At 36.6% G+C, this 24184-nt stretch overlaps 2 protein-coding genes across 3 annotated transcripts; both read right to left on the bottom strand.

The window, feature by feature from the left end:
• Positions 1–2637: 2637 nt before the first annotated feature.
• On the bottom strand, positions 2638–6084 carry LOC124933914 (polyadenylate-binding protein-interacting protein 8). Its single transcript, XM_047474356.1, has 10 exons — positions 5497–6084; positions 4840–4947; positions 4709–4756; positions 4554–4626; positions 4335–4447; positions 4192–4251; positions 4068–4115; positions 3912–3980; positions 3273–3334; positions 2638–3104 (listed from the first exon to the last, which is right to left on the bottom strand). Exons 1-10 carry the CDS (start codon positions 5803–5805, stop codon positions 3044–3046), a joined length of 951 nt encoding a protein of 316 aa, XP_047330312.1. The 5' UTR covers positions 5806–6084; the 3' UTR covers positions 2638–3043.
• A 2190-nt stretch (positions 6085–8274) lies between these two features.
• Positions 8275–12633, bottom strand: LOC124934117 (UDP-glycosyltransferase TURAN). Of its 2 annotated transcripts, XM_047474589.1 has the most exons (16): positions 12494–12633; positions 12176–12209; positions 11702–11757; positions 11475–11615; positions 11032–11180; positions 10855–10944; positions 10675–10741; positions 10527–10590; positions 10342–10453; positions 9787–9953; positions 9586–9696; positions 9436–9497; positions 9315–9367; positions 8942–9017; positions 8557–8685; positions 8275–8440 (listed from the first exon to the last, which is right to left on the bottom strand). In XM_047474589.1, the coding sequence occupies exons 1-16, from the start codon at positions 12524–12526 to the stop codon at positions 8420–8422; spliced, it is 1365 nt and encodes a 454-aa protein (XP_047330545.1). In that variant the 5' UTR covers positions 12527–12633; the 3' UTR covers positions 8275–8419. The 2 variants fall into 2 exon arrangements, with proteins under 2 accessions (XP_047330545.1, XP_047330544.1); XM_047474588.1 differs by lacking the exon at positions 8275–8440 and having other exon boundaries at positions 8500–8685; positions 12484–12619.
• Positions 12634–24184: the final 11551 nt, after the last annotated feature.

Below are 24184 nucleotides of genomic sequence, written 5' to 3'. Positions count from 1 at the left end.
ACTTTTCACGTTTTCTTAATCTAATTTTTTCTTTTACTATGTAGTTTTAAATTTATAAATTTGTTTTTTAAATCGAATATTCTTATATTTTATTAGATTTTGTATGTTTATTTTATTTTAGTAAAGGTATTCGTGAAATGGTTTGATTAATATGTTCACTTATTACCCGTATTAGCGTAATACTTATAATATTTTTAACTAAGGAATTTTTTTTTTTAGATTTTGTCTTTGGGACCAACTCTGAAATATTTAAGTTTTTTTTAATATACAACTGCCCAAATCTGGCTCTTAGTCAAAAGTCATTCAAATTATTGTGACTATAGCCATATTCATCTTCACAGAAATGTAATATGTAAAAAAAAAATGCATTTTGAAATATGTACAACAAACATAACATTTTCACCTCTTCCAAAATTCTTGTGAGCTTATTCAACTACCAATTTCATCTAGTTAATTTCGAGCAATGTTAAATCTTGGGAATAAAAACAATTTCGTCATCATATTAATAATATTATCAATATTATCCCCTCTTCTAGCCTAGTAGAGGTAGATATCCCCGTCCTCTTTGAGGTTCTAAGTTCGAGTCTGTCATTCGATAAGTTCCGCTCGCCTGGTTAATTGGCTAAGTGTGTTTGTGTTTAATCCGCGGAGATTAGTCGGATTTCATAGAAAAAGCGGAACCCAACGCTCTCAAATAAAAATATTATCAATATTAAAACATAGTTAGTTCGATCATATGATCAGTACAGGTACAATCTGAATCCACTCGGACAATATCATACATAAGAGAAACGGAATCCAACGTTCACAAAAAAAAATATTATCAATATTAAAACATAGTTAGTTCAATCATATCAGTATAGGTACGGCCTGAATCCACTCGGACAATGTCGTATGTACACATAAGTGAAGTAGAGAAGTGTTAAATAAAAGACAACTTCACTTGTGTGTACAGGTGTCATTGCGTAAGTGGATTTAGACTGTGTCTGTACAGGTAGGATCGAACTAACCGTAAAATTTTTGCTCAAATTCAGGCATGGTTAAGAGGTGATGTCGGTTATGCAAAAGCATATGGCCACCCTAGAGCCGGCCCCGAGTTTTGGGCTGCCCCAGCCCTACTAGAAAAAAAATTGATATATTTTTGTTAACCTAGGTTTAGTTTTAAAAATTGATAAAAAAAATTATTTTTAGAGAGATTTGAACTCGTAACCTTATAAAAATTAAAAGTTTTTTTTATTAAATCACTGATATATATAATTTTATTTTTAAAATTACAATAAATTTATCTAAATACCTTAATATTTTTAACAAGTGGGCTGCCCTAGTCCAAGGACTTATCCGGCTTACCAATAGTTGGCCCGGCCACCCACCTTCTAGATCACAAATATCTATATTTTATATATATAATTTTTGTTATCAAAATATAAGTCTAACAAAAAAAAACTCACAATTTAAAAAAATACAAAATTAGAATTGGGCTTCTCTATTTTAAGGGTCACACTAGCTAACAATAATATCATCACCCATAATAGTACAAAATAATATTGAGTATCAATGTATTTAGTTCTGTAATGAAACCTATGCATATTACCTATCATATGCAAATTCATTGAGTCCCCAAAAATATATAGCATATTACCTGGGCTTTTTTAAAAGCAATTCATTTTGTCAATTGTCTTTGTAGTATAAAACGCGATTCTATTTTATAGAATAGCTTTCGAATTAATCGAACATATGAGTAAAAAAACAAAATTGATTGAAATTAAAATAATAATTAAAATCATATAACTAATCTTTTTCAATCAAGATTGTCAACATAAGTAGTGTCGTCTAACTGACAATTTTATCTATATACCTCCCAAATGGTAAGTAAACACCAATTTTATCTATATACCTCCCAAATGGTAAGTAAACACCTGTTAAATCTCTCAAATAGTGTAATATCCAACCGCTCTTCAATATTCCTTTCTTGGAATTTTTTCAAATATGTGCTAACCGCAAATACTAGAATTTGTTCGAGAACAAAACAATTGCATAGATGAGTTACTTAACTACACCAGAATAAAAAAACTCGGTGAGGGACTTTCTCAAAATATAATAAAAGTTCTACCATTAAATAGAAAAAAAATTAATTGAATGGAGATTCAAAGGTGAATTTAGTTTTAGGTTGAGGTCTCTTTGTTGAGAAATTTTGAGACTTATTGAGCCCCTCGATCCCCTAATAAAGGATCAGATCGACTGTAGAATCAACAGAAATCCAAGATCTAACCTTTGAAAGCGTCATGAAAATGACACTGTGTAACAGTTAATCCTAATGTTTCAAACCACTAGCCAAGCCTCCCAATTGATGTCGATCGAACCACTCAAGAGATCCCAGCAATCAACAGGCAATGGAGCAAGACATGTGGAGCAGCCTCCATAGATCAAGGCCTAACAAAACCTTTCCTCTTAGATCTGTAATTAAGGATCCCACAATGAAAATCTCCAACAAAAAAAGAAAGGTTATTGAGCTAATTCTGCAACTATGTCTGCAAAGACCTGTAACATCCTCTTTGTTGATTCATAGTCAGACTTTAACAATGATTATACTTAAAACTTAAGAAGAAGTTCTGAACTGGTTTTGTAACGTTTAAAATTATAAAAAGATAATTCAAATAATATTAAAAATAAAAACCATTGATGAAAAGTTTGTGATGAAGAGTTCTCATTATAAGTATGTTCAGATCATCTAATCAACACAAGCAATTGATCTCAAAAGTTTCCAGAAATTCCATACAAAAACCAGCAGATAGTTTTTAAGTTAAACTTCCCGGGACAGCCCCGGGCTCAATGTGGCTAACTTCCAACCGAAGTTGCTTACCAAAATACTCCTATATCTCAGTTGCAAATGGAAAAAAGTAAAGAAGAAGACGAGAAAGAATGGAAATTCTAGAACAGGCAAAAGCTTTGCCATTCCTTTCGCCAAAAGGTCAGAGTTTTCTTGCGCCAGGGAATACACCAAACGACAAGTACAACGATCTGTGTTCGGGTTTCCAACCGCTACTCATTCCCCCTCATTCTGATTCCCCATCTGTGGCCTAACAGGAGTCTTTGAAGGGCTTACCCTATAATAATACAGTTCACAATAAGATTACTATAACGTAAAAAAAACAAGTTTTAAATCGAATAGAATATAAAAGACTGTACAATTTTTATCATTTTTAAAATACATGAACCATTTCAAAAACAAAAAATATATATATAAACGACTGTCAAATCTTTTTTTTATTTACCTTATGGCTTGAGTTCCCAATACTTTACCACTCAAATTCAATGCCTCGATAGCGCTCTCAGCCTGCATTTCAAATAAGATTCAGATAGTTAACTAGTATGTATGATCAAGCTGACAGATCACAAATTCAAGTTGGGAAACCAACAATTGACGTAATTTCATTCATTGATCGAAGATGCCCAACATTAAGACAAGATATAACAAAAAAAAAAGCACGCTTGCATCTGTGTAAGGCTTGTTTTGCTCGAGTGGAAGTTGTGGACAAATAACTATTCGGACCATTTGTAAACACTTTTGTTTTTGTTTGTGTATCTGAAAACATTTCCCGATCACAAACACCTTTGTTTTTGTTAATGTATCTGAAAACATTTTCTGATCATAGACTGAAACAAAAATTCTGTATTGAAAAACATTTTCACAAAGAGAAACAAAAGTGTTTCTCCTGAAAAGACAAAACGATGAAAACACTATACTAATAGCACATGGGTTTTGCTCGAATGGAAGTTGTGGACAAGTTTCTCGAAAAGCTAAAACACTGAAGCTGTTGTACTAATAGAAGCTCTAATATGTCAGAAAACAACACTTCACAACTGTACTAATATTTTCTCGAAAGGTACATTCATAGAAAAATCTTACTTACCATCACAAATTCAACAAAGGCAATGCGGGTTGAATGGACATTATCACCCAAAAGTCTCAACTGAGAGACCTGCATTATCGAAAGCCAATAAGAAAACACATTTCAAAAAAACCATTTTATGTTACATCAATCAGAAACTAAATTAAAAAGTCGAACCTGACCACAAGACGATTGAAAGAAATTCTTGACATCAGACTGTGAGACCTGAAATTTAGAGGAATGGAAAGGTTATTTTCGTAACAAAGACGAACAAAACTTCATATAGAGAAAAAAAACATACAATCTTATCTATGTTTGTGCAGTAGACAGTCCTCGCACACATCTCCTTTTCATCTTCTGACTGAAAACAACAAATCACAGGAAGATTGCATATGAGATCAAAATTATGAATCTATGATGCAAGATCCATCTAAAGATTATTACCCTCGGAAGGAAAGTAGGATTCACAGGAAGGATAGCCGTTTTCGAAGGCAGGACCTTTATCGGATAGAAACCTATCATAGTCCCCGAAAGATTAAGAGCATATCTAGCACATCCTGCACACATATCAATTCAACATCAACACTTGAATTTGAGAAAGAAAAAAGAAAAAATTAAACTCAACTATTTGATCTGAGAACATCCAATCAATCCAACTCTTACTCTCATCATCAAACTCAACGAAAGCAAAACGGAGACGTGAGTGAGGATCACCACAAATCCTGCAATCAGCAACCTTCACAGATCACAATGAACGGATCAAACATTTGATAATATCTCAAATTTACACAATTTAAAGTAGAATTTCAAGAACTTACTGGTCCACAGTTCTGACCAAATAAATCTGCAAGCCTCTCTTCAGTGACCTAGCTCGAAAAATCATGTTCATTAACCTAGACATGCATATATATAGTGGAGAATATATGAAATATGCATTTTATTGACTTACATGTTGATCAAGATCTGAAACATAGACAGTTCTCCTGATACTGTCTTCTCTTTGAGCTTGAAACACTCTACCATTCATCCTCCTTCCATTATTATACTTGTTCCTTCTCTGATAGATAAGCAATAACAATTTAAGAATCAAAGCTAGCATTTCAATAACCAATAAGAATCATAAACTGACTGTTAACAATTATGAATCATGAAGAAAGAATCAAGAATAAGAACACTCCAATTCAAAGCTAGTTTTTTTTTTGTCAAAACAAAGTTCACATTGATCATATCAATCCCAGTGAAGACAACAACAACCCTAGACAACAAAATCCACACAACATGTCAGCTCTAATGAGCATGAACTGATTGATGAAATGATCCAATCAAGTTCCTATTTTAAGAATATTGAAACTGAATCATTCAAATAAGAAACAATTCTCAATATTCAAGCCTCTAATACAAAACATTTACAAGAAAAATAGCATAAATACACAAACAAAGAAGACCCATTGTAACAAAGATCTAAGGCAGACTTGAAACCCAAGAACCCATGTTCAAGCAAGACAACAACGAGCAATAGTATCAAGCGAAAGCTAATTTATTGACCGATTAAGCAAAAAATCTAAATTGATCGGAATATAGAGAGAAAGTTGATTAATGATTATACCCTCCGATTGATAGGTAAACCTTCGTTATCCAAAAACTTGGAACCAGGAACGAAATACCCATCAGCAAACTGATCGCGACTCCGATCGATCAAGTACGAAGCAGGGATGAACTCCTTTGCCATCGGATTCAGCTTCAAATTCGTAAACACGTCCTCGATTTGTAGCATTTTCAGCTCCGATTTCGAATCGGATTCCTTGGATTCATCATTTTTCTTATCATCAACAGAAGAATCGATGATGTGCAGCGATGACTGCACATTAGAAGCTTCAATTTCCGATTCACGGGCAACCTCTGCTTCGGCAGTCATGGCACAAAAACAACACAAACCCACAAAAGAAAAACTCAAAACTGAAATGAGAAATGAGAAATCTGAAAACAGAGAGAATCGATAGAATAAAAGTTCCCTTCTTTCTTTCTTTAAATAGTTGATTTTTATTTTGATGGTAGTGATCTTTGAATGTAATCTGAAAAAAGGGTCCTTTATTTTCAGAAATAGGGTGTAATTGTGAAGCTTAATAAGCCATTCTTTTGATCAAAATGGGAATCATAGAGAAGGAAGAGAAGGCCATGTTTCTTTTTCTACCCTTTCTATTGTCAAAGAGAAAGAAGATGTACAGTTTAGCCCATTATAAAAGAAAGATAGTGACATCAGATTTATTATGATACTAAAATAAAGTTTAAACCTTAATTGTAACTATTTACTAAGTTTAAGGATCAAACTAAATGTAAATTTGTTATAGTCATCCCTAAAATGATGAAGGGTTGATATGTAAATTTGCTCAAGTGGAAACTTTTTTCAGATTGATATAATAATATAAGGTGTTGACATTGATGTTACATTTATGGGTGGGGTCTTCTAACATTTTTTTATGTATTACTTTTGTTTTATTATATTATAAATTTAATACTTACAAATTATTTTTTATTTTTCTTTTGTAAGGATGGTGTATGGATCAATTGTTTTCATCCTAATTTTGTTTGTTTGAAATGTGAGATAGTTAAAAAAAAAATTGGAATATTATGAAAAAATAAAATATTAATTTAATTCAAATTTATACCTTATTATAATATTAAGCATTAATGGCAACAACTTAAAAAAGTATTTATTAGATATAAATACTATATTTTAATAAGAATGTAGATAATCTAATCAAAAATAATAATTAATATTTTCCATTTATTTTTAATATATATGAAATATGAATTATTAGGTAATAAAGTATTAACATGGATAGTGATATAATTTCCATTTCTTCTTGCTCATCAAATTTATGTAATTATAAGATTTCCTATCAAACTTAAGTCTATTTGGTAATGTCTTTCCTTTCTAATTTTAGTTGTTTTTTCTATATATATATTTGTTATTGAATTTAATGAATCATTTTTTAAAGCAAATTCTTATGTGGTTTGATATATTATAATTCATTAATCTTATTTTAAGAAATTATTTTGTAAAATTACAGTTTCTCCTTATACTCACTCCACTGAATTCATAATGAGTAGATGCAATAACTAAAAGAAAATAGTTATTTTGTCAAGATGAAATTTACACAAAAAATGTCAATATTGTCCTAACTTGGTCAAAGTTATACTAATTTATTTTAAATAGTTATAATGGATTAATATAAATAAGTAAATAGGTAAAATGTGGAGGAAATAGTAGAAGGATAAAAGTGCAATAGAGTCCCTAAACTTTATAAAAAAAAAGTTATTCTTAACTACACCATTAATAATCCATGATCCATAAACATTCTTAATTGAGATTAATGACTTTCTTTGTGAACTTATTTCAATTGAGGGTGTAATTACACTCAATCAAGAACTCAGGATCAATGTTAATCTTGTAAGGATTTTTTTAAAGAAATTTACCATTAAAAAATAAAAAATAAAAAGTAAAAGAAATCAATCACAATTGCTTTGAACATTGGCATCAAATGGTTGAAGCATCAAGAACAAGGACCACCAATTGAGAATCACTAATTCAAAGGGAAAGGGGGACCATAACTATATGCATGCCTCATACATCAACCAACAATTATAAAAATAAATAAAAATCAATATTTACTTAGTTAAAAACTAATAAAAATAACTTTATCACAAAAGTAATGTGATATTTCAAATTTTGAAGATATTAATTTACATAAGAATTTTATATTAAATGTAAACAAAAAGGGGTTTTTGTTTAAAAATAAAAATACATTTGTACTTATATCATTAGATGCCTGAGCAATATATTCTCCCCCTTTTCAAAGGACAAACAGAATAAAACAATGACAAACCATTATTAGACACTACTAATTCATACAATTAAAGAATCTTATTACCAATTTTTTTCAAAATTTTTGAATTACAAATTTGCTAAAAAAATTAATAAATTTGATATGAGGTGCAATTGTGAGTTGTGACTTTTTTGGACAAAGAAAGACAGCATCAGTTAAACCTTTCAAGACAAGACAAAGCAAACTATACATATAATTAATATTATTTCTTTGCTTACACACAACTTCTTTAAGAGTAATGGAATCAAAGATTAATATGGGATTATTCCTTGCTTACATATTACAACACCATATTTAATACACTATATATAGTAAGATAACGTTTTCCTATCTGTTATGTTTTTCTAAACCATAGTTTATTCACTCAAAAAAGTTAGAAATCTAGCACGATTCTACAGTCATGATACGCGTAAACGCTTAGGGAAGACTTTTTTTCTTTTTTCCAATTGAACTATCTTAAGATATGAATCTCTACTTTTCTTTTTAATTATCAATATAACACACAATCACTTGTTGTATATGCTACAAAATGGAACAATTAAATTCATTTTGACACCCCAAGAAAAAGCACATATTTTTTTTGTTAGTTCCCTTACATAGTAATTTTATTTTGTTAATTCACCTTGCATTTCTTCTGCAGAGTTACGAATTTCGCCCAGTGACCTGACAAATAGAAATGGTCATCGAGTTTATTTTATTTTTAAAAGAAGAAAATGGTAATCGAATTGATCGAGTCTCTCAAAGCCTCTACTACCCTAGCCATGTAGAGATAAACTTGCCTCGGATATGAGTGGCATGGCATTTGCTTCCCATGTTGTCGCCCATCTATCGGATGAAGCTGTTTTGAGCGCTCCATTTTTCAAAGATTTCAAAGTTGGGCAATCGTCTGGGAAACCCTTAAAAAGCATCTGCAAAGTATTGTAGCCATATTTTTTTACTTAGGGAGCTTGTTTGATGTCGAAATAAACCAATATCAAATTATCAATCACTTCTTCCGTCAAATCATTAAACAAAATATTAAATACTACCGAATATTTTGGTCATTTTATCAAAATAGTCCAGATATAAACAACTTTTTTCATCAAACAAGATCTATTTTAAATAAATAAAAATCCACAGATCAAACAAGCTTTTAATTGAATCCCAACAGACAAACATGCTTACCAGGAATTGATCAGCCAATTCTGAAGAAGAGGAGAAAAGAAGTCCATTTTGACCAACTTTTACGAGTTCTTCAATGCTTCATGCAACTAAAGTCAGTTAGGTAGTACAGAAAACTGATATCATGCCTGTTTGGAAACACTTTTTTCGTCTGGGTCTGAATTTGGAGGAGAAATAGTCGATAAATTTATTTGAAAACAGTTGTTTATTTTGTCAAAATATCTCATCCGGATTTGAATATGATGAGATAACATTTTGAGATAACAATATAAATTCATAAAATTATTGACATTTTTCTTCCAACCTCAGATCCAGACCATATGCAAAAAAAGGTTTCCATATAGGCAGAGTTCAAGTGAAAAATATAAAAAATTACCAAGAGTATGACACTGCACAGACAGGGAGGCCAGAGCCGAACATATCCACAACCTATCGCAGCAATATTCCATAATAAAATCAGTTGTTTCAGTTAGGACAATAAATTTGAAATAGAATACCTTCATTGGAAGATCCAGCCCAGATGATGAAGTATGCAGACAAACACCTAAATCTGCTGATCCTGCATCGTTGTATTGAACCATTACACAAACACCAACGAGCTGAAAAATGAGACATAACCGCAATAAACACTACTTGATATACCATACCAAGTAGAAGTGGATAATCCTCAGCTGACAGCCACATTGTACGGAACGAGACACGCTTTAATTTCAATGTCTTTATCTTCTCTTCATATTTTTCCTTATCTGGCCCCTTACCTTACATAACATTTTCAAGTCAAAATGTTAACAATGTTTTTTCAAAATAAAACTTTGCAAACATGGTCTACACAGAGTACCAAATGTCACCTGTAATCACAAAAAGAAGGCGTGGATAGGGAAATTGCTTCCCATCGCAAATATCCTTCCACAGAATCTCTTCACTGGTTGAATCATCTTCATTTAACAATGCAGCCACTCGTCTATCATACATAACTGCAGCTTCCAAGAGAATGTCAAAATCTTCATCAGGAGTCCTAAAAGAATCATCATTTCTGGTAAATAATGGATTCCCGTGTGTATTGGTAAATTATACTTATACCGTCGTTAGTAAAGGCTCGTGTATTTCCCACATTTCCTTATACTTGGCATGTAAAATTTCTTTACGGAAATTAACTTGAAAAAGTTATAGGAAGTGAATAATGTTGGAAGAGTAATTAGTAAGGTACTTTCAGTGGAAATCAAACCTAGACATCATCTTAGTTACAGACCCTGGGTGGGTAGTAATAATCTTTTTTCTCAAAGGATCCAGATCAATGTCTATTAGTGAATAAAGTCGCATATGGTCAAACCCGATATGGTATGAGAAAGCAGGAAATGTCTATTGTCATTGTAGAAGAAGAAACAGACCACGACTGAACTTACCAGCTTGTGCTGCTTACAATAAGTGCTGGCCTGTGTTCCTTTAGGAAGATATCAGAGCCCTCCCCTGCTGTAAATAATGTTTCAGAGAAATCCACTCTCCCTGTATCTATCCCTACAGAAAAAAAAATTAACAAATCTTTCAATTTTGACCTATCAAAGATAACTAAGCTTAAAATACATTTTACCATAGGAGACACAATCTTGAAGACCACGCGGTTGAGTGAGGTCATTGTGTATCCTACAAAATAACTAGATCCGTAGTACAATGTAAATAATATACCAGAAGAGTCTATACAGTAATTGTTTTCAACAGAATCTGAAGTACAGAAGTACCTGGTGTCTCTCTTCAAGGGATGCAAGATGAAAAAACTCTGGAGGCTGATCATATAAAACTGTAGCTCTAAACGGGTTAAGAAAAATAGAAGAAAGTTCAGCATATAGAAGTGGAACAACTTCTGACAACAATTATAAAAAAGAAGAAAACAGTATGATGTGATACACTGAGTATCTTACTTAATTCCCCAGTTTTGCTCCAACTCATGTTGCATTGCCTTGGTTACACATAAAGAACCATCTGACATTCTTCCGTAGTGCTTTTCAATCCTAAAACATAGAAACAAACACTTGAATTTCAGGTATACATTAAAGGGATAATCTTCATAATTCAAAGGAGAAGAAAACATTATATACCAGTGATATAATGCCACAAGAGGACTGCTTCGTCCTAGAGATAGTGCAAGCAAGGTATATCCAAAATTATGCCAATCGACAATGAATGCACTACCTCTCAGCCAGCTTGCCCATTTGACAGCCACCAATGTTGGGACAGAAGGGGGATTCTACAAAAGGAAATCAGTTTAATTTGTATTTTATTTCACTCGTGTTCTCAAGAAGAAGAAAAATGGATCAATCAACCACAACTATAGTTTTCTTGGGCTCAATTATTCCAAAGCATAAACCCTTTTTTCAGTGTCCTTTTGTAACAGAAAAAATATGTTATTTAAACCAGGTATGTTCTCTACCAGTTTAGTAGGGTTTAGTTCCCTTCTGTTTTTTATCCTCTTGGGGAAGTTCTAAATCTAGAGAAAATTAAGAAACATCAACTCCAACAAATTAAAGGTTTACATACTCACCTGCACTATAAAAACATCTGGCGCAGGTATTTTAAAACAAAGAAATTGCAGCAACATGAGAAATTGAGTTACTGCCTTGAGCAAAAGCATCAAGGGTCGAAGTATCCTGGGTAAACTGCGTGGGATAATCGGCCATTGAGCCTGTGTTACATAATCCCCAATTAAAAAGACAGAAAAGAAAAGAATGTTGTCTTCATCAAATGATATGCTGAAACAAAGGAGAGTACCATTTCATGAATGTGAATAGACCTTTGCTCGAGGATAGTCGCATGTGGTTTAGAGCCTATACATACAGGACAATGCAAGAAATCTATGAACATACATTATTAAAGTTACACAAAGAAAATCAATGAAATTTAGCTGTCTGTGTTAAGAAAATCAAAACTAACATATTCAAGCACCTTAAGAATAGAAATCAATCACAAATAATTGAATACACAAAAATGGGTGTCCTTTCCGCACTTTCTCATTTTTTTCCCTTGGGTAGCTCTCTAAAAGAATAAGATAATTTCTTCTAAATATTAGAAAAAATATTTCAAGCTAGGGCACCAATTGCAGAATCATGAACAATTAAACACGAAATTCTAGGAATTGCCTAACACTAGTTAGCAGTATTCAGGTAACATTATCAAGAGAAAGCAAGATTCAAACTCAACAGACAGATGACATAAGAAGAAAAATTACGAGAAGATTTCACTTACCTCCATAAGCAACAATATCCACTTCTAAATTGGCCTGCAAGAGAAAGGAAAATCATTAACATTATAGTAATTAGTACATCCTATCATCAAATCCTTGAATCTTAGATCATTCAATTTCTGAGTCCAAGCTCTGATGTAGATTTTATCTCATTCTGTCAACATGATTAACATATACTAAGCAATATAAGCATTGAATTTCCTTCTTTGATAACATTTCTTCCAATCATAGTTTTAAAAGCGAAATTTGTCCGTAAACAGATCAGATTGAAAGGAAATAGTGATAGAGAATGGGAGAGTGAGTAACCTACACAAAGGTACCTGGCGAGCAAGTGAGAGAGCATGATATTGCATTCTAGGACTACGTCCAAAATCGCCGAGAACTACAACTGCAGCTCTACCTCTTCTCCCAAAACTTGCCGGTTCTTTCTCTGATCATCATTTTTTTTCAGAATTAACTAGATTTTCCGAACAAAACTAAATGAATTCAGATAAATATTTACCTGCCATTGATTCGATTTGTGAGTATTCCTTCAGAAACAGGAAAATGCTGATGAAGATCGGCGGATGAAAACTCTGCGGATTATACACTACAATGCTGAATCGGCGTCTGGATCTTAGCAACCAAAAAAAACGGCGTCTGGAAACCAAAATTTGCCCCTCAAATTTATATGAGATATTTGAGTTCATCCTCAGACTTTGTTTAAAATCATTTTGAACGTTTAACCCGTTATACTATACAAAACAGTCCAATAAGGATCATATGTAGTTTTCAATTTTATTCAATTATCATCTCTCCTTTAAGGGGAAATTTGAGGAAATGACTTCCAGATGGCCCTAACTACGGATAGTGCGGGCCATAATTTTAATAGCGCTGGTGACCTTTTTTTTAATGACAATTATACCATTGCTTAACGCAACTCCAATTACGTGAAGCAATCGAATTTTTTTTTTTTCAATTTTTTTTTTAATTTTTTTTTCGTCTCGCGGTTGCGTGACGCAACTGGGGTTGCGTGACGCGATTGCGTGACGCGATTGCGTAACGCAACTGGGGCATTTTCGTCCAAAAAATTTTATAATTAAAACTTTTTGAAAAATAAAAAAATAAAAAATTGCGTCACGCAACATGAAGATGCGTGACGCAATAGGGACATTTTCGTCAAAAAAAAAGGGGTCACCAGCGCTATTAAAATTATGGGCCCGCACCATCCGTAATTAGGCCCATCTGGAGGGTCATTTCCTCAAATTTCCCCTTTAAGCTACAAATTGCTGCTTTTTCTTATTTTCTAGCGAAATCTCAGCTTCATAGATTTAGTACATTATACTGTTTGATAATAAAAATGTATAGAATTTGAATTTTATTGGGTGAATTGGGATTTAAGACATATTCTTTCGAACATTATAATTTGACTATTTATTATTAAATTTATACAAAATATTAATAATATTTTGTTTTAACGGTTTCAAACGATATTAACTTATTATTTATTCGTCATTTATAAATAAATAAATAAAATATTCATTTTACTAATTTAACTGTCAAATTTAAAGGAATTAAACTTGTAACTATCAATCTTTTATTTATAAATGTCACGTTAATAAGTTAATATCGTGAAAGTTTGAATAAAGGGGTTCAAAATTATAATTGACCTACAATAAAAAAATCTTAATTTAATAATTCATTTATAAAAAAAATGACGTTTTAATCATAAATTTATTGTTGGAATCGATATAACATGCTAAAAAATATAAAAATTCAATTAAAGTAACTAATAAAATTAGGAAGATTCTCGTGCGATGCACACGGATAAAAATATATTGTTACAACGTCCCGCGTTTAATCAAATTTGGTGTTAAATTTAAAATATAAAGTGTTATTAGCCTAGTTGGTTAAAGAGTTATACTTGTTTTGTTAAGTTACGAGTTCGAAACATACCTGTTAGGATCTAGGTCGCGGCTGAGGGACCGGGGTTGGGCCGGTTTGCGCGTCTCACTCAAATGGTGGTGATTAATCCTGTTAGAGATTAACACCGGGATTTCAATACTACACAAACTGTCACAAACCCTTGAACCAGGTTCAAGCGCGGAAGAGGTTTGTTTCAGGTTGAAACAGCACACTTACAGGATAGGCAGAACTGGTTTTGAATAGGACAGGTTTGGAAATTGATGGGTCGGTTTTTGTAACTTGGTGATTCGGTTTAGGTGGTGTAGAGTCGGTTAGAGCGGTGTAGGTAGGTTAGTACAGGTCGGTTAGAATGTAGAACCAGCGGAAAGTAAATAACAAGACATATTTTTATGGATGTTCGGAGATAAAACTCCTATGTCACCCCTTCCTCTCGAAACCGCGAGAAGGATATTCACTAAGGAATACAAATACGATCCGATCGAGACTTATTTCCTGCTCGATAACACCCGTACAATTTATACCGAAATTGTAAATACACATTTCAACTTTAGCACTTAGGCTTTTCTAGAGAGAGAACACACTTTTATCACTTGTAGATTAAATGTTCACTGTGTCCCCCTTAGAATCTTTTGTGTCTCACGTATCCCACCTTTACTCTTCTTCAGTTGCTCCTTTTATAGGTGAAATATGTCAACGGTCATATTTCACTTCCTTGAATTTGATTGGCTGAGCAGAGGTTCAGTGATTCAGACCTGGCGGTCAACTGTTCAGACCTGGCGGTCAATTTTACAGACTTAGCAGTCTGTTCTTCCAGTGTGTAAGACAAACCTGCTAGGTTTGTCTTTTACTCAATATGGTGACTGTTGGTTAGACAGTTGTCTGTACTTCGAAGATTTCCTTTCTGATTTATCCTGAAGTAGAAAGATCTTGTAGGACGGTCTTCTGTAGCCTGCAGACTGTCCTCAGACTTGTATGAATATGGCAATGTTCAGTCTGTTCCTTTGGTATCGTTTTTAACAGATACCCGAAGTATCTTCTTATGTTGGTCGGTCATTTGACTTAGCCTGATGACTTCTGGTTATTGACCGGCTGTCTGGTGTTTCCAGCCTTCTTTTGAGCGGTCATGTTTCAGGTCGGTTTGATAACTTGACCGGTGGAGCTTCTTAACCGGTTGAGTCATCTGACCGGTTGGTTTTCTCAAACCGGTTGGGTACTTTGACTGGTCCGGTTCTTTGTTCCTGCATGGAAGGTTTATTTGTGTTAAGTTCTGTGAACCAGTCTAATTTTATCTAACAATTTCTCCTTTTTTGATTATTTTATTTAAAATTATCAAAATTATGTAAGATTGCAAACGTAGGCCGGTTCTTTATTTGACCGAATTTTTGAAACTAACTTAGGAGAATTTTTCGAAAAATTTTAAAAAATTTTGAGAAAAATTTTGGAAAATTATTATCTTTTATCTTATCAATTTCTCCTTTTTTGATTATTTTATTTAAAATTATCAAAACCATGTAGGAATGCAAGTATAGGCCGGTTTCAAAAATAGCTTTATATATATAGAAGTAACCGAAAAGGGAAAATATTATATAGACACCGAAATAAACATAGATTAGGAAAAGTGAGCCCCTATTCTGATTCGGAAAATATGAAGTCTTTCATCATAGCATCGGTTGGTTCTTCCTCATCCGGTTGATCCGGTCTTAAAGATGAACCTTTAACTTGCGGATGACCGCCCGTGCTGATTGGAATCGCATTGGAGACTCGCTGTCTTGTAGAACGCGGCTCGAGGTTTTCTTCGAGTCCATCCTCGGTGTGCATAACTGGGTTCGGTTGAGTTTCAATGATTGTCTCGGTAATCCTCTCCAGCATCCCGGCTACTTGAACCTTCCTTGATGGTGTTTTCCGTTTTCGTTTTGCCGGAACCAAAGAGGAAGAAGTCGCCTTGGTCTTCTTGTGAGCCCTGGCATATTCTTCGAGCCCTTGTTTTTGTGCGTTTAACCGCTCTGCATCTTTGACCGCTTGAGCTGCCATGGACTTCGCAAGTCCCGGATATTTTGCCGCTGTGTTTCGTTCGCGCACGGCTATTTCCACTTCGGACAATCGCGGTGCCTCTTTTGCTTTCCTCGCTTCTTCGTCTAGCGCATCTTGAACTTCCTTAGCCGCTCGGGCGTTTGCTTCCTCAACCGCTGTATCAGCATTAATCTTGGCCTTGATTAATCCATTTACCTGTTCGGTTAGCGCCTTGAGGTCGGCTTCAAGTTGGGTATTCCGGTCCTCAAGGCTTGCATTCTTTTCCTCGAGGCTGATGACTTTGTTGAGTGTGGAAGCGGCTTCGTTGCTTGACCGCCCCAGATCTTCATCGACCTCTGTGAGCCGTTGCTCGGTTTCCCTTTCAAACCGACCCATGTCATCCACCATCCTTGAGGTCTTATCTTCCAAGTCCTCGGTTCGCTGAAGATGATCGTTGTGCAGAACCGTGTCGTCCCGGTAGTCGGCTTCGATGTCTGTGATCCGGGCCTCTACCTTTACAAGATCATCCCTCGTCTTTTCGGTTAATAGGATTGTTTGGCGCGCGGCTTTCTTGATTTTCCTCTTCCACGGTCGAACCTTTGAGTTGGCAAACTCTTGAATAAGAGTCTTTACTTTTTCTTCCGTGACAACCGGGTCTGAATCCCCCGGTTGATCCGTTTCAAATGGCCCGGTGAAAGGAGTCTCTGTCCTTTCGTCGGTTTCGTTTATAACCGGATCCGCTAGAGGAGGCGTTTCACCTCGATTCTGACCGTCATTGGTCTCAAGACGCGGAGAATGCGCTGTTTCTCGTTGTCTGTGCACCGCGTCAAGCCGATCTATTTCTTCAGTGAATTCTCCTTTCTTTATCTCAAGCTTATCCAACACCAAGAGCTGTAATTTAGCCTTCGGTGTTCCCGCAACATACCTTTCTGAAAGCTTTCGGATACGTACGGTTAGCTTTTGTAGCCGAGCACGCGGTTTCACGATTGCGTGTCGGTCCATTGCTTCATTAGGATCTTTGGCGTTTGTGAGGCTTATAACGTTTTCTTCTATCTCCTTCAGCCTTCTGAAACTTTGTTCATCGGTTAGGCCCGGTAACATGTGTTTGAAGAATTTGTCGCATCGGTACTCGTGCCATTCCCGGTATACTGCGGCAGCCGCTTGAACTCGCAGTTCGATTTCCTCCAGGATTCTGTGCACTATAATTTCAGCCATCTTCTGGTCGTTGTCAGCGGTAACCTCTTCCTCCTCACGGCCGTCTGCATCGGCATCGGAGTTTTCAAGGCTTACGGCCGCACCGGTATTGTCAGGACTTGTAGCCGATTGTTCTTCTTCATTCGGTCCTTCTTTATCAAATGGATTGTCATTGGTTTTCTGTGATCCTGTTCGGTCAGACGTGGAAGCCGAGTCTTCCTCATCTTGCGTTTGCGGTTCCGTGAATACTATCGGTTCCTTATCCTTGCCTCCCGACTTGTCTTTTGCCGGAGCCGGTGTCTTGGTTGTAGATTTCTTTCTTCGGCTACCTGTAGAGCCGGGGGCCGGCTGCTTCCTCTCTAGGAATTGTTTGGATCTTATTATTTTGCTTGAGGGGAGAAGAACACCAGGACCGGTGTTAATGTTGTTATGCAGCATGATCTTTCCAAGTGGGATGGCGTATCCCCATGACCGGGCGGAATCCGGTTTCACCATGTCTTTCATGTTGTTGAAAATCTTCTTCGCCCAGTTGACGTTCGTACCGTCCAGCAAACCGATAAGCATCTCGATTTTGGCCCTGGTGAGGTTGTCGTAATTTCCACCTCTCGCTTGAACCGACTTTGTGAAGATGTCACAAAGCGGTATGTATTCCGGTCATAATGTCGATTTCTTACCGGATACTTTCACCGGTTCCCCGGTTGCTGAGAGAATCTGACAGGCCGCCTCGAATGTTGTTGGGGCTAGCTCCATCGAAGCGTTTCGGCCATCTGTTGGAAGACGTAGGATCTCCGCAACCGATTCTTCGGTTATCTCGAATTATGTTCCGCCAACAGTTGCGGTTATTTTGTCGCCAGAAAGAGATGCGGTTTTGAAGAATTCTTCAACCGCTTCTTTGTAGAGAACAAAAGGACCGCCTAGAAAATATTCGAGTCCGGCTTCAGAGATCCGGGTAATGACTTCTTTTGCCGCAGCCGACCCTTTTTGTCGGATCTCCTCAAAATCCACCTGAATGATGTGTTTGAATAAAGCCGAAACACGACCCATTGTTGGTGATTGAGAGAGTTTGAGAGAACAAGAGAATAACCGGTGTGAGAGAGTTTAATAACTTAGAGAGAGAAAGCTGTTTCGCGTGAGAGGAAAATGAAATGGCCAAGAACCCTTTTTATAGGCGCGGTCTGGAAGCCCAACCGTCCCATCAACTTTTGGCGGGAATTTTCCCTCCAAGCCAAAAAGGCGGCAAACCGTGGGCGGGAAGCCAAAAGGCGGTAATCCAAGAGGCGGGAAGCAATGGGCGGTAAACCAAAAGGGCGGCACACTATGGGCGCCAAATCAGAGGCGGGAATTTTGAGCGGGAGCTCTTTGGGCGGGAAATTTCCCTCCAAATTTTTCGATTTTGATTTTGATGACGCACCCCCCCTTTTTGAAACCGTATTGTGAACCGCAGAGATGCGGTGTTTTGACTTTGACCGAAGAATTCTACGAACATCGGTTTGCCTATCGATTTAACCGGTTATTTAGAAGAATGTCCTGAATTGTTTACAACTCTTGATTAAGCGGTTCTTTTTGATACCGTGCTTAACTGCGAAGACGCGGTTTCTCTGATATTGACTGGATATTTTAATGAAAACGAGGTTACTTGATAATATTAACCGGTTACTTAAATGGATATTCTGATTGTTATGTTGACCCGGTTATTTAGACTGAAATAGAGTTTCATTAAATGAGAGTACAAGATAGAAACCGATATATGGATCGGTTTGGAAATAGAAATACATAAGAAATAAAGAGGACTTATGTGATAACGACTCTTGAAAACTTTTCTTCCACTCCATCTATGTCAAGGATGTTTGAAGGAGATGTCGGTGTGCCCGGTCCAAATTCAGGACGGTACTTGAAAATGATCCGACTGATGTGAGGAGCATAACCGAGACCTTTTTTGGTCAGCACCATTGATTTCAAGTTCTGGAAGATAACCGATGACCAATTGATGGCCGTGTTACTAACAATATAGGTCATCATATCGTATGTTTTCTTGGAGTAACGCTGATTCGGGGATTGACAAATGATAGAGCGGGTTACAATCTCAAGAAGGAGTTGGATGTGGTGAGCAAGGCGGGTTTTTAACCCATGGTTTTCCACCGGAACATCGGTTCCAAAGAAGAATATTGAGTGATCGGTTGCTGCACTTCCCACCCGGGTTGGGAAATCGGAAAACCCTTCTGTGGGCAGGTTGAACATTTGGACAAATTCGGCTTCATCTAGCCAGAAGGTATGGTCTCTTACCGTGGAAACGATATATTTTCCTCTGATGCAAGCACTTCTGAAGAACGTCTTGACATCCTCAAGAAGTATGGGACCGGATTCTTCGAGAAATGTTCGAAGACCAGTGTCAATGAGAGATTCGAACATGACCTCCTTTGTTTTTATGTCCCAATGTTCCATACATGAATCGAAGTTGATGCTCAGGAAGTTTCCTAGAGTTCTGCTCGGCATGATTCAAACTTTGCTATTAGAGAGAGAAGGAGTTTATGATTTGAGATGTGTTAATTTGATTAGGAAAGGTCTCTTTATATAGATCCGGTTTTGGAGGGAAAACATCAACATTGAATGTCAGTTTTGTCTTATTGGAGAAGAGAATATTTATGTTTCCAAAGTGTGTTGGGAAGAGGTTGCTTTTGACTAATTGCGGAGCTCGATGTAGGATTTAGTTGAAAAGTAACCAAGTTAGTTGGGTATTGATTACTCATGTAGTTGGGGGTTATCTCATTAATTAAATGTTACTTTTCATTAATGACCCATGCAACAACACACTGAAAAGTAACCGATAGAAACCGAAGATAACTTAGACTAAACCGAAGAAAACATATATAAAACTGAAATGATCATAAGGAGGTTGAACAAAGATACACCCGGTGCGTGCAGCAAAATGACCGGGTGTAGGAAGGAGTGACCTAATATCTGCTTGAGTTGGTGTGACCGTTGGAGTGAGTGTGACGGTTCCTCCTCTTCCACGCCTTCTCAAACCGCTCATAGAAAGAGTCGGTTATTTCCTTGGTTAGCACTTGAGTTTGGTTCAGCCCTTCACCGGGGCATGTCGGAACTCTAAGTTCCAGAAGCAGACAGCTTATTTGAGGAATGAGGCCGACTGTTTTAACGCCAATCATCCAGACTAGGACGTCGAACAGTACCCTCGACCAATTGACCGGTGTGCCAGTAGTTATAGCAGCCATCATGTTGAAGGCAGCGGTGCAGTATGTGTTGGTCACATCCCTTCCAAGGATGCCTCGACCGATTACATCATTGAGAAGCTGGTATTCAGCTTTCAATAGTGACTTAGCACCGTGGTCATCCACTGGATGGCTTGACCGGGCAAAGGCTAAGGAGATCTCGGCTTTTAGTTCAGCCGGTATGTTGAGGTCGGTTAGCCCCTACTTTGGCAGGTTAAAGCATTTGGCAAAGTCATTTTCTGTAAAGTCAAACACAATTCCTCCAACCTTTGACTGGATGTGAGTGTCAAAGTGAGGAGTTCCACGAAAGACCCTGGCGTTATAGAAGAACTCCAAGACAAACTCAGAATAGATGACATGTTTGTCATCTAGAAATTGTTGGAGACCAGTATCTTCAAGTGATTTGATCATCTTGAAGATCTCATAGTGCTCAGTGCTTTGAGCAGAATTGAAATCCACTTGAAGGATGTTGGGAAACTGAGACATTTTGTCTTAGTGAGAGAAAGAGTTATGCAGCTTGTGATTGTTTTGTTTAAGGTTTGTTCAACTTATATACTAGTGGAGAGAGAAGCCTATTATCCAGATATCACAGGTGATAATGTCTATTAACCATAGGATAAAGAGTTTTGCATGAAATAAGCATGTTTACAGCCTAGGATGTTGGTCATAGACCTGGACCATGAAAGATATCAGATCTTCACATCTTTTTAGGTGCGACCATTTTACTTTGAAAAGGCAATGTTTCAGAACAGATAAGTTTAAACACAGATAATTATTCCACTTTTGTTTGAAGTTCAAATAATCTAAGGTAACCTATTTCTGAACCGGTCAGTTATCAGTTGTTCGTCCCGATGCGGTTATTTGGTGCATGCCCTAAATAACCGGTCGGTTTACTCTGTCTGATAGACCAGGCGGTTCTTCCATAGATACCTTGGGAAATTTGAAGTCCGACAGTTTAGGAGGATCTACCGGTTTTGTCTGTTCGAACCGAATTCCTTTAAGCATCCTTAGGGATGATCTGACTAATATCGGTTAAACCGAGTGTAAGTCTGAATTGAGAGAACTTAGCTTCCTGTAGAGGCTTGGTGAAGATATCGGCTACTTGTTGATCTGTTGATACGTATTCCAACCGGATATGCTTCAGCATGACATGTTCCCGAATGAAGTGGTGCCTTATGTCAATGTGCTTGGTTCTGGAGTGTAGAACCGGATTGTAGGTGATTGCTATGGCACTTGTGTTGTCACAGAAGATCGGAGACTCTTCGGCTGTGACACCGAAGTCCTTCAGTTGTTGTTGGATCCAAAGAAGTTGTTAACAACAGCTTCCGGCCGCCAGGTATTCAGCTTCTGCGGTTGATGTGGCCACTGATGTTTTTTTCTTGCTATGCCATGAAACAAGCCGGTCACCTTGGAATTGGCATGTTCCGCTGGTGCTTTTTCTATCAATCTTGCAACCTGCATAGTCTGCATCTGAATAACTCGTTAGGTTAAAGGATGAATCCTTTGGATACCACAGGCCGACATCAGGTGTTCCCTTTAGGTATTTCAATATTCGCTTTGCGGCTGTTTAGTGTGATTGTTTTGGATTGGCTTGGAATCTTCCACACACACCGACTACAAATAGAATATCCGATCTACTTGCTGTCAGGTATAGAAGAGAACCGATGATACCCCGGTAAGCGGTCAGGTTTACTGATTGACCTTCATCATCTTTGTCCAATTTAACCGATGAGCTCATTGGAGTAGTTGCTGAGGAACATGTGTCCATTCCAAATTTCTTTAGAAGCTCCTTAGTGTATTTGGGTTGGCTAATGAAAGTTCCTTCTTCGAGTTGTTTAACCTGAAGACCTAGGAAGAAACTTAATTCCCCCATCATACTCATTTCAAACTTGTTAGTCATCAAGGTTGAGAATTTATCACATAACTTAGGATCGGTTGAACCGAAGATGATATCATCTACATAGATTTGAACAAGCAGGATATGTTCCTTCTTCTCAAATTTAAATAACGTTTTATCCACCGAACCGATTGTGAAGTCATGTTTTAACAAAAATACGGTTAGTGTGTCATACCAGGCTCTAGGTGCTTGCTTTAGACCATATAAAGCTTTGTTTAACCGGTATACATGGTTTGAAAATTCAGCATTTTTGAAACCAGGTGGTTGTTCAACATATACCTCTTCACGTAGGTCACCATTTAAAAATGCACTTTTAACATCCATTTGGAAAACCTTAAAGTTTTTGAATGCAGCAAAGGCTAGAAAAATCCTAATAGCTTCAATCCTAGCTACGGGGGCAAATGATTCTTCAAAATCAATGCCTTCTTCCTGCTTGTAACCTTGTGCCACTAATCTGGCTTTGTTCCTCGTGACCAAACCGTCTTCATTGAGTTTATTTCTAAATACCCATCTAGTTCCTATGACCGGTTGATCTTTCGGTCTAGGGACTAGGTACCAGACTTTATTACTCTCGAACTGGTTTAATTCTTCTTGCATTCCCAAGATCCAATCCGGATCTGACAATGCTTCATCTATTCTTTTCGGCTCAATTTGGGATATAAAGGCGGAATTAAAGTATTCCTCCAGAATTTGACGCCTAGTTCGAACAGGTTCTGAAGGGTCACCTATAATTTGCTCAGGAGGATGCTTGGTGTTCCTTTTAAAATTCGGTTCAGGGATGTCTACCAAATCACCGTTTGCTTGATCAAGGCTAGACATATCGGTAGGATGAACAGGATTGTCAGACCGACCGACTTCCTCGGTTTGGACCGAAGTGTCAGCTTCCTGTCGTGGGACAGCTTGATCCGGCTGGGTTTCAATATTACCCATTTGGTCATGGACAAACCGCCTGAAGACCGGAATCTCATCTTCACTATCAAAATGGATATTGTTATTTTCCAATCTGTTGTGTAGATCAAAGCATGATGCAGTATTACTTTCAACCGATTCATCGAAAACAACATGAAGTGATTCCTCCATGGTTAAGGTTCTATTGTTGTACACTCTATATGCCTTACTCACTGCTGAGTAACCTAACATGATCCCAGTATCGGTTTTTGCATCAAAAGCAGAAAGATAGGTTTTACCATTTATATGAATATAGTATTTACACCCGAAAATTTTAAGATACCTAAGGTTGGGAACCCTGTTAAAATAAACCTCATACGGTGTTTTGTTGTGAAACTTGTTAATTAAAGACCGATTTTGTGTATAACATGCAGTATTGATAGCCTCAGCCCAAAATTTCTGAGCAATGCCCGAATCGGCTATCATGGACCGTGCGGCTTCCTTGAGAGTCCGGTTTCTTCTCTCGGCCAGACCATTTTGTTGAGGAGTCCTAGCACTGGACAACTCGTGTCGAATACCGGATTCATCAAGAAATGCGGTTAAAGTGCTGTTGGTAAATTCGGTACCTCTATCACTTCTAATGCTATTAATGCGAGTTGATTTTTCATTTTGCAAACGTTTAAGTAGTGTGATCAAGTTTGATGCGGTTTCACGTTTAGATGGTAGAAATATTACCTATGTGTACCTAGAGTGATCATCAATAACTACCATGGTGTAAAGCATACCTCCTAGGCTAATGACCTGAATCGGTCCAAATAAGTCCATGTGAAGGAGATCTAGGCATCGGTTAGATTGAATATTTCATTTACTTTTAAAGGTTGACCTAGTTT

This window comes from Impatiens glandulifera, chromosome 4 (assembly GCF_907164915.1).
Source record: "Impatiens glandulifera chromosome 4, dImpGla2.1, whole genome shotgun sequence".
NCBI classification, from domain to species: domain Eukaryota; kingdom Viridiplantae; phylum Streptophyta; class Magnoliopsida; order Ericales; family Balsaminaceae; genus Impatiens; species Impatiens glandulifera.
The sequence above is the reverse complement of the archived record's forward strand: the minus strand, read 5'-3'. Positions and strand labels throughout refer to the sequence as shown.

Bases quoted from the DNA above. Each gene is read 5' to 3' on its own strand.
- LOC124934117 (XM_047474588.1), bottom strand. From the start codon at position 12,516: ATGCTCTCTCACTTGCTCGCCAGGTACCTTTGT. The intron at 12,210-12,483 runs GTAGGTTACTCA...TTTCTCTTGCAG, and splicing joins TGCTCGCCAGGTACCTTTGT to GCCAATTTAGAAGTGGATAT. The intron at 10,945-11,031 runs GTATATAATGTT...TCTATGTTTTAG, and splicing joins CTTGTGGCATTATATCACTG to GATTGAAAAGCACTACGGAA.
- LOC124933914 (XM_047474356.1), bottom strand. From the start codon at position 5,805: ATGACTGCCGAAGCAGAGGTTGCCCGTGAATCGGAAATTGAAGCTTCT. The intron at 4,757-4,839 runs GTAAGTCAATAA...TTTTCGAGCTAG, and splicing joins TTTCAGATCTTGATCAACAT to GTCACTGAAGAGAGGCTTGC. The intron at 3,105-3,272 runs GTAAATAAAAAA...GTATTATTATAG, and splicing joins TTGGGAACTCAAGCCATAAG to GGTAAGCCCTTCAAAGACTC.